Raw genomic sequence first — 13315 nt, 5'->3', positions numbered from 1 at the left:
GACAAAGGACATTGTAAAATATGCCCGTATGGGAGCAAAATACACCTTAGAGTACGCCTCTATCCCAAAGCAAAAAAAAAAAAAAATTTTTGTCATATACATTCCTGTTACTAAATTTTTAATCTGATGTTTTCATCTTGTTTATGGAGGTCGGTTTTCTTATTGTAATGCCTTAAGAAGGGACGTTTCCCGTTAATAAATTATAACATAAGTCCCGCGGGATGAATTGGGACCTTTGGCCACGAAATGAACATACACACATGTGCATCATTATGAGAATTTCTTCCTTGAAACCACAAAATATTAGAGCGTAATATTTTGCCTCTCTGGCATTATTAAATATTTGAATAAATAGTGTTTTTTTTGCAGAAACCTTATCTCTTATGAGCACAATCAAAATGATTTTTGCTGCCAATCAACACAAACAGTGCATTAAAACCCATTTCTTTGATAATTTTACCATTAATAGAAAAGATAAAGTCGAAGTAATTTTTATGGCGTTTTTATCTAAAGAAACCCAAATCTAAGCGTTAATTTTATAACCTGCATCATGTTAGTTTTTCGCTTGCCTTTAACCTGATTGGAACAACTAATCGTGTGTGTCATAATGGATTCTGCTGGTGAAAAATGGAGCTGCCCCATATTCTCGTTTCTCCAAGAAACTTCGTCAGGTAAAATAACTCTATTAAAACAAGAATCAATTTTTTAAAGTTCGCTTTCTCGCAGGTTTCTATGACGATATTCCTGAAGAAACATCTGAGCAATTAAGAGAGTATGAAGAAGACACCGATAACTACTCTAATAAAGACATAGTAGAGGCCCTTAAGTCATTTGACGAAGATATTGAACAAACTGATGAGAATCTTCAAGTAACATTTGCTGTACCCGAGTCTTTTGTATCATACACCGCTCATAAAACCATTGAAATCCCGGAAAGCATGTCTGAAGCAGATAAACAAGAATTGAGAGAAATGTTTGCCGCTGAGACTGAAGCAATGTTTGCAAAACCCAAACTGAAACCCAAGAACTACTTTCCTGAACTCATGACTGAGTCTGATAAAGAGGAGTTTAGGCAGATGCATGCTGCTGAGGCAAAAGCTTTAATGCCATACCTTAAAAAGGAATTTGGACCAGCAGAGCCTGAACATGAAGAAATCAAACAGATCTTCCAAAAATGCTTGAAAACGGAGGAAAACTTGTTAAAACTTTTAACCATAAATAGCCAAACTGTAGAACCTGAACAGGAGAAGCTTATAGAAGTCGTGACATCCTTTAAAGATAACGAGAAGGGACCACTAGCAGTTACAATGCTATTTAAGCCTGCCATTGAAAGTATCCAGGATAAACCTGAAACAGAAACTGCTGAGAGTTCAACTGAAAATTACACGCTGATTCAGAATTCAAGTTTAAAGCATGTGAAAAGGCGCTTTTCAACATTTAAACCAGACGGAGAAGAGTCTTCCAGACCATCTGAAGATGCGCTACATATGACTCAGAATGCTTCTGAGGTGGTTCTGAATCCGATGAGCTTTCTAGAAGACGAGGGACTTCACAATATGAATTTCTCCCGCAGTGCTTTATTGGGTAATGAAGAGTATTTGATATACAATAGTAGGAAATGGGCTCTTTTGTATACAGTGGGTGTGATGGTTCTTTTTATTTTTGTTCTCTTGGGGTATTTGGTTTATAAGGAGTTTTTTGCTTAAGGGGTAAGTTTAAAGGATAATTTTTTGATAGTTTTATATTTGAGAAAAATTGAAAATTTGAAGAACCAAAAGGTTTTTTGGGAACAGTTAGGGATTTAAAAAAAAATATTAGTCGTGGCATTCTGATCCAAAAACTAATTTTGATTTTTTTTAATGTTAGATAAGGATAATAATATTTAATTTAGGTTAAAATTTGTAACTTTAAAGGGCTCTTACATACAGCAGTGTAATGGTCCTTTTTATTTTTTTTTCTTCTGGGGTATTTGGTTTATGAGGAGTTCTTTGCCTAAGGGGTAGTTATTTTTTTTTATAATCGTATTTGTATTTATTTTGTGATTTAAAAAAATTAAAATTTTGCTTTTTTGGTCACGCCTTACAGATCTAAATGTAAAAAAAAAATCGTCAGTAATTCTTATCCAAAAACCAATTTTTATTTTGTTATATATTAAATAATGTTAATATTATTCAATTTAGGTTAACGTCTGTACTATTACGTAATTTAACCACATATATTTTTTTAGTTTAACCTTCAGTTTTACAGTTATTATGAAAGTAAAAAAAAATGAAATATTAGAAAAAAAATTGATTAAATGGTTTTTGAAAAAACATGAAAAGCTGAAGTAATTAACGGAAAGTTTATTTCATTTACATATTAAAAAAGCGCCTTTTAAAACAGTGTGTCGGACAAAGATAACACATATAATTCTCTCTTATGTTAGGTTATGTTAATATTATTCAATTTAAGTTAAAATTTGTAACATTAGGATATAGGCTCTTTTATATAAAGCAGTTATTTGTGTTATGAGGAGTTTTTCGTCTAAAGGGTAGTTCATTTTTTTTTAAATAATTGTATTTGTATTTAGTTTTATGAATAAAAAAAATAAAATTTTGATTTAAAAAAAAAAAAAGTAATGGCATTCTGATCCAAAAACTAATTTTTATTTTTTTCCATATTAATTAATGTTAATTTTATTCAATTTAGGTTTACATCTGTAATATTACGTAATTTAACCCTAAGTATTTTTCTAGTTTAACCTTGAGTTTTAGAGGTATTATGAAGATTACAAATGGGATATTCTACTTAAAAAAAAATGCTTTTTTTATTTTCAGTTTTTAAAAAAAAAAACATGAGAAGTTCAAGTACCTAATTAACAAAAAATTTATTTTATTTATATATTACATTTTAAGACAGTGTGTCGCACAAAGATAACACATAAGGTAGAACAGGAATAGGGTTTACCTCTAGTGATGGTTTATACAGGGTGTCATACAGATGCCAATCAGCTTTTCTTTTTTTTGCATACAGTAGACCTTTAAGGAAATTCTTATAAATTAAATAAAAATTACATTAAAGTTCTTAATGGAAAAAATCTTGGAATTCCTGGACGATGTTACCTGAACCCCCTGGAAAAATTCCTGGAAGACGTTGAATTGAGATCTTTTGTTTATTTAAGAATGTTTTTTAATTAGAAGTACTTATTTAACTTTGTCCTTTTAAAAAATAGAAATAGAGATTATTTATAAATAGCTTAGAATAGAAATAGGTCCGCGTTAAAAAAAATACAAAATTTCGAATTTGAGTTGTAATGTCTAGAGGATAAATTTCCCTTAAAAAAATACCATTTATTTTAATTTTTTTTTTTGAAAATTTTGAAATTATTAATTTAAAATTGACCCTAATACATGATCGAAATTTTACTAAAATTGGTAAAGAAAAACACATTTTTAAGTGCCTATCTATAACCCATATAATTAATCCACAAAAAAAATTATAAAATCAGTCAAAAAATTTCCATGTTGTTTTATTTCCGTAGCATCTTCACCCAAAACGCAATAATCCCCGAAAAGTACTTCAACATATTGTCTAAGGTAAAAGTGTCAAAAAACACCCATTTCCAAGCAGGAGATAAGTTACAAAACATTTTTATAGACTTAAAAGTGCTTATGGCAAGTTTTATGGTATCATTTATTTTTCGGAAGCAACTTTAGGTACATTTTGTATAAAATATAGTGGAATATAAAATTTTCCTCGTGGCTCCGCGCTAACTTCTAAAACATTGCTTTATTATGCGCAGCTATGTGTCAAAGGGCAATTTATATTGAATGGGTTTTTTTTTTTGTTTGCCACCATATACCCCTTTTTTACAATATATTTTCTTAACTGGTTTAAATTTTGCCCAAAATTCAATTTAAAATTAACATGCCTTTCACAAGTATTTTTTATTAGTCCAAAGGATTTTCTAAAGTTTCTTAAACTGTATTCATTTAAATAAAAAAATTGTTTTCACTCTTAAATTTCCATTAATTCAAATTAAAATTATATATTTTTAGTGGTCTATCGTTTTTATCACTATAAAGAAAAAAAAAAGAAAAAGAAATTGCATTTAAACCAAAATATGTTACTTATAGGGTACATTCTTTCATAACACCTAATTACAACAAATATACCATATTCTATAACACTAACAGTTACTATACAGAGTCAAATACTATACATCAAAAACACCGCAAATAATATATGAGATGAGAGAATTTAGAAATATGGTATATATAGTCTATTTCAAACAGGTAGAAAGTAATAAAACCTTATTGAGTATGCACCTTTTCCATTCTAGATTAAGGCAAGTATTAAAACTTCATCGAAAGTTAAAAATTATAAATAAAAATACATATTATGTTTTTATTCATAAAAAATTATATTTTTCTTCATCCCATTTAATCAGTTTCCAGTAGAACTGATTTGCGATTATGCTTTTTCTATGCAAAATCTATATCTTTTAATTAATATAAATATCATTAGTTTGCAGAAGATCATCAAGGAGAAGCTGTCAAATAAAATGCGATAAAAACAGATGAATAAATAATGGAAAAACTAACAGGCAAAAGACTCTGGCTCTTATTGAAAAATGAATATTTTAGGTTCTTTAAAAATTTACCAATAATTGATTTATAGATTATTCAGAAAAATATTTTTTTAAGAAATGACTAAAATCCATGCACCAAAATTAAAAATAATGGAATTCTTATTCCAGGAGTGCCTGTAAGAAACAAAAAAACTTGGTCTCTTATTGACAAGCGAATATTTTGGCTACATAGTTTAGAAAATATTGATTTGTGGACTAGTCAGAAGACTCTCTTAGGCTTTTTTGGAGAATGACTAAAATCTATGTAGTAATAGTCAAGATAATAGAATTTTTATTCTAGAAGTGCCTGTAAGAGACAAAAGATTTTGTCTCTTCGTTGACAAGTAAATATTTTGGGTTCTAGTAGTAAAACTTGGGAAACGATTGATTTATTGGCTATTTAAAGAATCCGTAGTATTTTTTGAAGAAATTACTAAAATTAAAAATAATGGAATTCTTATTCCAGGAATGCCTGTAAGAAACAAAAAACTTCTTTTCTTATTGACAAGCGAATATTTTAGGTTCTAGTAGTCAAACTTCAGAAATTATTGATTTATTCAAAGTGATTTATTCAGAGTGACTCTTTTAGTATTTTTTTAAGAAATAACTAATAATTTATATTCCAGGAGTACCTGCAAAAGACAAAAGACTTTGTCAGAAAAACTCAGGATTCCACAATAAAAACCACAAGACAAATTAAATAAGTGTTAAAGGGATACAAATTCTATATGTCATTATAGGATCACATAGAAAGTCTAACAGAAAAATGGTTAATAATAGAACATATGTCAAGTCAGTCACAATTTTGACGATCAGTTGTGAGTGTCATATTGATTTTTAGATCTTCGACGATAGAAAGCACAGTTTTCTAGTAAACCTGGTTGACGTTACAGTTAATTCCCTTGTATATGGTTTTTGAGTTTTTTCAAAATGCATATTATAGGGTACTAAAAAGTGATCAGAGACATTAGTATCCTTTACTCCTATCATTATCACTAATAAAAAAAATGAATTTGTAAGGGTCCTCTATCTGATTTGTCAGTTCTTGGGGCCTAAACCTGAATAATGTTAATATTGATTGGCATACCTTGCAAGTAGAGTACTAGAAGTCTTTCAGAGTTTCTCACTGAGTTTGTTTATCGAGATTTCGACTCCATATCGGTAATTTAGGTCGTCATTATCGTGTCCTGAGAAGTCCTGAGACTAAATCACTCCGTTAGCTGAAAATCGGACTTCATTTGCTCCCAAAATATTGATCTTCAGCCTGTTGATTTCTTGGATTTAGGGTCTAACATTCCAGGTGGCTATTTTTGTAATTTTATTTGGGTGAAATCAGGGGATTCTTTGTAACTATTTTTAAATATCCTAAGGATATTTTTAAAGAATTTCTTCGTCTACAGTTGCCTTCTACATCTCCATGCTGTTGACCTTAATTGGTTCATCATTCAATCAATTTCTGCATTCAAGGACAATTTCCTTAATTCTCTACAGCTCGTTGGTTATCTGGTAGAGGGCAGCATGTATACTCATTTAGATCGACTTTCCTGTATTGCTGTTAAGCCTTATACCCTAATTAATTTTAAAAATATTTAAAAATCAAGCTATTCACGGCCAAACAATAGGAAGAATTACATAATTTTTTAATATTATAACGATATTATAAACACTGAGAAACCAGCTGATTCTCCGTCAATTGTCAAGTGACACACCGCATGACGGTTCGAAGGTCAGCGAATCATGATCAGTCGTGTATATAAGGCAGTTGACAGTTCAGTCGAAGTTCGGGAATATTGGCGCGAGATTTAAATCACACATAAATAGTTGTAAATAAATATGGTGAAAATTAATTATTTTAATAGTCGTATTTAGTAGTATAAGTGTGTTAATAAATTACTCACTATTTTTGCGCAATCGAGTATTTAATTCAGTGTGAAGTTAAAAGTTTCTGATGGTAAAACCCCCAAAATAGGTTACGAGCAAACTGAACAAAATATAGTGGATCGAAGAAAAGGGTAAACGTGACATCTGGCCGAGGTCAAGTGACAATTTTAAAACCCTAAAACATTTTCCGGGGGCGTCCTAGCAATTTAATATTTGAGTGGTTCGCATTAAGGAAGTAGTGTGGTGCATTCGCATTTATCCTAATAATAAAATAACCGGTTCCTCGGCATGTCGGGGGTTATTTCTCTTTGCAGGAAAACTCTAATACGGGAAAACTCTTGAAATATTCTTCCGTGGTTTAAGAATTTATGGCACCACGTAAGGAACGGGCGTTCACTTGAAAATATCTAATTAACCTTTTAAATTTTAAAGCTGGCTTTTAGGTTTTAAAGTGTTATATGGTCTGCCGCTCGGTTAAACTACCCCGGAAGCCCGCCTTTAAAGTTTTATTTCTGTGGGAAAAAACCATTGCAACGAAAAATTACAGCCGAACTGAGCTTTTTAAATATTTTTTTAAATTAATTTTTCATTTTCGTTTTAAAAATGCAATATTTTATAAATAGTGTTTCTAAAAGTCCTAGAAAAATCGAGGAAGTTAATTTTTTTTTTAATATTTTAAGTGAGTAAATAAAAAAATCAATATTTCACGTAACTCTCCAAGACTGCACCATTTCTTTGATTTCGATACTGACTGATTAGTCAAAAACAAAAGGGCAAAAATAAAACTCTATGCATTTTAATAAAACATTTATTCCCAGCGATTAAATGTAGTTACAATTGATAACCACAACTGGAGAGCGAGACAGGAGGTAGAGTTGATGCCATCTACTAGTCCGAAGATTGTTTGCAGCAATTTTGGACGCTGGCAGGTGGAAACAAGATCATGTAGATGGCATTTATACAGGCAATAATGAACAGCGTCACCAGGAACTTCATTAGTTTATGTTGAAAGATCACGGAACATGTAGGATATACTGCAGGTTCCCTTAGTATCTGATTGCGAAGTCTTATGTACTCTTCTTCTGTAAAAGAAAAAAAAATGAGTTTAAATATGTCATAGAATAAAATGTAAAATAAATAAATTACCATTGTAGTATTAAAAAAATAAAAATAAAAATCTATTGATGGCTAAACAAAAATATTCAGCATTTTTATAATAATTTTTTTTTTTAAATTTTGCAATTATTTATATCAGTTAAAGAAGCTTGAAAGTTTGTACACATATTCCCTGCACAATTTAGTTAAACACCTATTTCAGAGGTTTTTCAAATTCGTACAAGATTTTGAGAAAAAAATATTTTCTGATAATATTGATTTTTTCTTAATTATTCGACACGATGTCCATAACTCAAAAAATTAAATAGATGCAACGTTGAAAATGTGTACACAAATTCTCTGCACAATTTAAATGGATACTTATTTTAGCGTTTTTCCAAATTCGTTCAAGATTTTGAGAAAAAAAATTATTTTCGAAAATATAGACTATTTTTCTAATTATTTGACACAATCTTCATAACACAAAAAATTAAACAGATACCATTTTAAAAATTTTAACACATGTTTCTTGGATAATTTGGTTGGACACCTATTTCAGCGTTTTTTTAAATTTTCACAAGATTTTAAGAAAAAAAATTATTTTTTGAAAATACTGATTTTTTTTTCTAATTATTCGACGCGATGTCCATAACTCAAAAAATTAAATAGATACAATGTTGAAAATTTGTACATATATTCTTTGTACAATTTGACTGGACACCTATTTCAGTGTTTTTCCAAATTCGTACAAAATTTTAAGAAAAAAAATTATTTTTGAAAATATTGATTTTTTTTTCTAGTTATTTGACACAATGTCCGTAACTCAAAAAATTAAACAGATATTATTTTGAAAATTTGTACACATATTCCCCGCAGAATTTAATTGGATACCTATTTCAGCGTTTTTCCAAATTCGTACCAAATTTTCAGAAAATTTTTTTTGAAAAATATTGTTTTTTTTCTAACTATTTGACTCAATGTCCATAACTCAAAAAATAGAACAGGTGCCATTTTGAAAATTTGTATACATATTCCCTGGATAATTTGATTCGACACCTATTTTAGTGTTTTTTTAAATTAATACAAGATTTTGAGAAAAAAAAATATTTTTTGCGAATATTGATTTTTTTTTCTAATTATTTGACACAATATCCATAACTCAAGAAATAGAACAGACTCCTTTTTGAAAATGTGTACACATATTCCCTGGACAATTTGATTGGACACCTATTTCAGTGTTTTTCCAAATTCGTACAAGATTTTGAGAAAAAAAATATTTCTTGAAAATTTTAATTTTTTTTCTAATTATTTGGCACAAAGTTCATAACTGAAGAAATTGACCAGATGCCATTTTGAAAATTTGTACAGATATTCTCTAAATAATTTGATTGAACACCTATTTCAGTGTTTTTCTAAGTTCGTACAAGATTTTGAGAAAAAAAAGTTTCTTGAAAATATTGATTTTTTTTTTGACACAATATCCATAACTCAAGAATTTAAGCGGATGCCATTTTAAAAATGTGTGCACATATTCTCTAAATATTTTAGTTGAAAAATTAAATAAAAAAAATTTAAAAGGCACTGAGGTTGCCAATGCTATTAGGCATTTAATACGACACGATACGGACGATTAAAAAATAACCCAAAAAATGCCTGGAATAAAACAAAAAATAATTGATTTACCTGAAATGCCTGGAGAGCTGTTCCTGGTGCCTGGAAGAAATTAAAAAAAAAATTACAATTCACATTCCAAATAAATAGGTATTTTAAATCAATGAAAAAATATTGAAACTCCTAGAATAGAAAGAAAAATAATTAAAATATTTTTTAAATGACTAAAAACATTTACGAGATGCTTCAAAAACCTGAAATAAAAATTAGGTTTATCTAGATTTCCAGAAAGATATGAAAAACTGCTTTTAAGGTCCGAATGAAAAAAAAAATTAATTCAGAAAACTTAATCATAAATGTTTAAAAAAAAAATATTCCTTACCCCACTCATCCGGTTCCGAATTCCGTAAAGGAACATAAGATTTTTTTACCATATTGCACTAGTTAGACGACACCAACAAATAAATGAGAGCTCAAGAAGGTCCTCCCAACGAATGAATGCATGAATTTCTTGCTGAAACATTCGGCGACGTGTGCAAAAAAACTTGCTATGTTTTTAATGCAGGCCGGTATTTGTTTATTTATATTCAAAAAACCAATAAGCCATGGTAGCTATTTCACTTATTTTTTGCATTATTGGTTGTTTGTTTCGGTTTTACTGCGTATTTAAATGTTTGAAAGGTTTCCTGCAAAAGCATGAGTAAAAAATTAAATATTATTTACTAGCATGGAAGATTTAAAATGTGACTTTAATAGACTAAAATAAAATTAAAAATTATATGACTCAATGCCTGGAAGTAATTTTTTTAATTAGTAGTGTAATTATTAAGCTACTAAAATTTAAATATTATAATTTTTTTAACCATGATTTTATGGAGACAGCACTATTTAAAATATAAATTTTTTTTTCGGAAAATTAATAAGCTACTATACTACGATTTTCTTGCAATAATTGTTTCAAATGTCAATGAATCAATATTTAATACAAAAACAATGCTATTAGAGTGGATATTATGAACGAAAAAGGAATTTATTTTCAAAGGAATTTCTACCTGGTAAAATGTTTGGGGTGACTGGGGGAGTAAGGGTTGTTTTGATGAAAAAACAATGTAAATATTAAATTAAAAAATTCTTCAAAATGATTCAAGAATTTGGAAAACGCTAAAATAGGTGTCCAACCAAATTCTTCAGAGAATATGTGTACAAATTTTCAAAATGGTAACTATTGAATTTTTTAAGTAATGGATATTGTGTCAAATAGTTATAAAAAAAATCAATATTTACAAAAAGTATTTTTTTTCAAAATCTTGTAGGAATTTGGGAAAACGCTGAAACAGGTGTCCAATCAAATTGTCCAGAGAATGTGTGTACAAATTTTCAAAATGGTATCTACTGAATTTATTGAGTAATGGATATTATGACAAATAATTAGAAAAAAATCAATATTCTCAAAAAATATTTTCTTCTCAAAAATGTGTACGAATTTAGAAAAACGCTGAAATACGTGTCCCATTAAATTGGCCGGAAAATACATGTACAAATTTTCAAAATGTTATCTGTTTAATTTTTGGAGTTATGGACATTGTGTCGAATAATTAAAAAAAAAATCAATATTTTCAAAAAAAAATTTTTTTCTCAAAATCTTGTACGAATTTAGAAAAACGCTAAAATAGTTGTCCAAATAAATTCTGCAGGGAATATGTGTACAAATTTTCAAAATAATATCTGTTTAATTTTTTGAGTTATGGACATTGTATCGAATAATTAGAAAAAAAATCAATATTTTCAAAAAATATTTTTTTCTCAAAATCTTGTACGAATTTGGGAAAACGCTGAAATAGGTGTTTAATCAATTTTTTTGGAGGATATGGGTTCAAATTTTCAAAATGGTATCTACTGAATTTTTTGAGTAATGAACATTATGTCGAATAATTAGAAAAAAAAATCAATATTTACAAAAAAATTTTTTTTTCTCAAAATCTTGTACGAATTTGGAAAAACGCTGAAATATGTGTCCCATTAAATTGGCCGGAAAATACATGTACAAATTTTCAAAATGATATCTGTTTACTTTTTGGAGTTATGGACATTGTGTCGAATAATTAGAAAAAAAAAATCAATATATTCAAAAAATATTTTTTTTCTCAAAATCTTGTACGAATTTGGGAAAACGTTGAAAAATGTGTGCCATTACATTTGCCGGAAAATACATGTACAAATTTTTAAAATGGTATCTACTGAATTTTTTGAGTAATGGACATTGTGTCGAATAATTAGAAAAAAAAATCAATATTTTCAAAAAAAAATTTTTTTTCTCAAAATCTTGTACGAATTTGGGAAAACGCTGAAACAGGTGTTTAATCAATTTTTTTGGAGGATATGGGTTCAATTTTTCAAAATGGTATCTACTGAATTTTTTTAGTAATGGACATTGTGTCGAATAATTAGAAAAAAAAATCAATATTTTCAAAAAAAAATTTTTTTCTCAAAATCTTGTACGAATTTGGAAAAACGCTGAAATATGTGTCCCATTAAATTGGCCGGAAAATACATGTACAAATTTTCAAAATGGTATCTGTTTAATTTTTTGACTTATGGACATTGTGTCGAATAATTAGAAAAAAAATCAATATTTTCAAAAAATATTTTTTTTCTCAAAATCTTGTACGAATTTGGGAAAACGCTGAAATAGGTGTCTAATCAAATTTTTTGGAGATTATGGGTACAAATTTTCAAAATGGTATCTACTGAATTTTTTGAGTAATGGATATTGTGTCAAATAATTAGAAAAAAAAATCAATATTTTCAAAAAAAAATTTTTTTCTCAAAATCTTGTACGAATTTGGAAAAACGCTGAAATACGTGTCCCATTAAATTGGCCGGAAAATACATGTACAAATTTTCAAAATGGTATCTGTTTAATTTTTTGACTTATGGACATTGTGTCGAATAATTAGAAAAAAAATCAATATTTTCAAAAAATATTTTTTTTCTCAAAATCTTGTACGAATTTGGGAAAACGCTGAAATAGGTGTCTAATCAAATTTTTTGGAGATTATGGGTACAAATTTTCAAAATGGTATCTACTGAATTTTTTGAGTAATGGATATTGTGTCAAATAATTAGAAAAAAAAATCAATATTTTCAAAAAAAAATTTTTTTCTCAAAATCTTGTACGAATTTGGAAAAACGCTGAAATACGTGTCCCATTAAATTGGCCGGAAAATACATGTACAAATTTTCAAAATGGTATCTGTTTAATTTTTTGACTTATGGACATTGTGTCGAATAATTTGAAAAAAAATCAATATTTTCAAAAAATATTTTTTTTCTCAAAATCTTGTACGAATTTGGGAAAACGCTGAAACAGGTGTTTAATCAAATTTTTTGGAGGATATGGGTTCAATTTTTCAAAATGGTATCTACTGAATTTTTTGAGTAATGGATATTGTGTCGAATAACTAGAAAAAAAATCAATATTCTCAAAAAATATTTTTTTTCTCAAAATCTTGTACTAATTTTAAAAAACACCGAAATAGATATGCAATCAAATTATCCAGGGAATATGTGTACAAATTTTCAAAATCGCACTTGTTCTATTTTTTGAGTTATGGACATTGTGTCGAATAGTTAGAAAAATAATTAATATTTTATCATCAACTTACCAGTGAGAAATTGTTTACAAAAATCATTGTTTCGTCGATAATATCCAATCTAATAACACAGGTTGTTTATTTAAATAATGTAATTTATAAAATGTTTTTCATCCAATTTCATCAATGTTTTTTACATATAAATTCTATATATACTTTTTGTATACTGATTACATTTTCTATATATACTGTCTGTTGATGACTAAATAAATAAAATTAGCTTAAAAATAACTTAATTCATTTTTACGGATACAATTAAATAAAGCAATTTTTTTCAAAAGTCCAGACCTGAAAAAACACAAGAGGGACGACGTATTGCTTACCTTGCAATCCCAGCTAATCAATTCAACTTCACAAACATTGCTAATACAGATAAAGTTTTTTTTTTTAATTTAATATTTAATGGATTTCCTTGGTGTCGACTTACCCATAATACGATCAGATAAATATAATGCCTTTTTAGTCA

General features: G+C 28.2%; 1 protein-coding gene across 1 annotated transcript; it reads left to right on the top strand.

The window, feature by feature from the left end:
* The first annotated feature begins 567 nt into the window (after nt 1–567).
* LOC126748929 (uncharacterized) lies at nt 568–2227 on the top strand. The gene is made up of 2 exons (XM_050458472.1): nt 568–671; nt 727–2227. Exons 1-2 carry the CDS (start codon nt 608–610, stop codon nt 1704–1706), a joined length of 1044 nt encoding a protein of 347 aa, XP_050314429.1. The 5' UTR covers nt 568–607; the 3' UTR covers nt 1707–2227.
* Nucleotides 2228–13315: the final 11088 nt, after the last annotated feature.

Source organism: Anthonomus grandis, chromosome 22, assembly GCF_022605725.1.
Source record: "Anthonomus grandis grandis chromosome 22, icAntGran1.3, whole genome shotgun sequence".
Lineage (NCBI taxonomy): Eukaryota > Metazoa > Arthropoda > Insecta > Coleoptera > Curculionidae > Anthonomus > Anthonomus grandis.
This window is presented reverse-complemented; position numbering and strand designations above follow the sequence as displayed.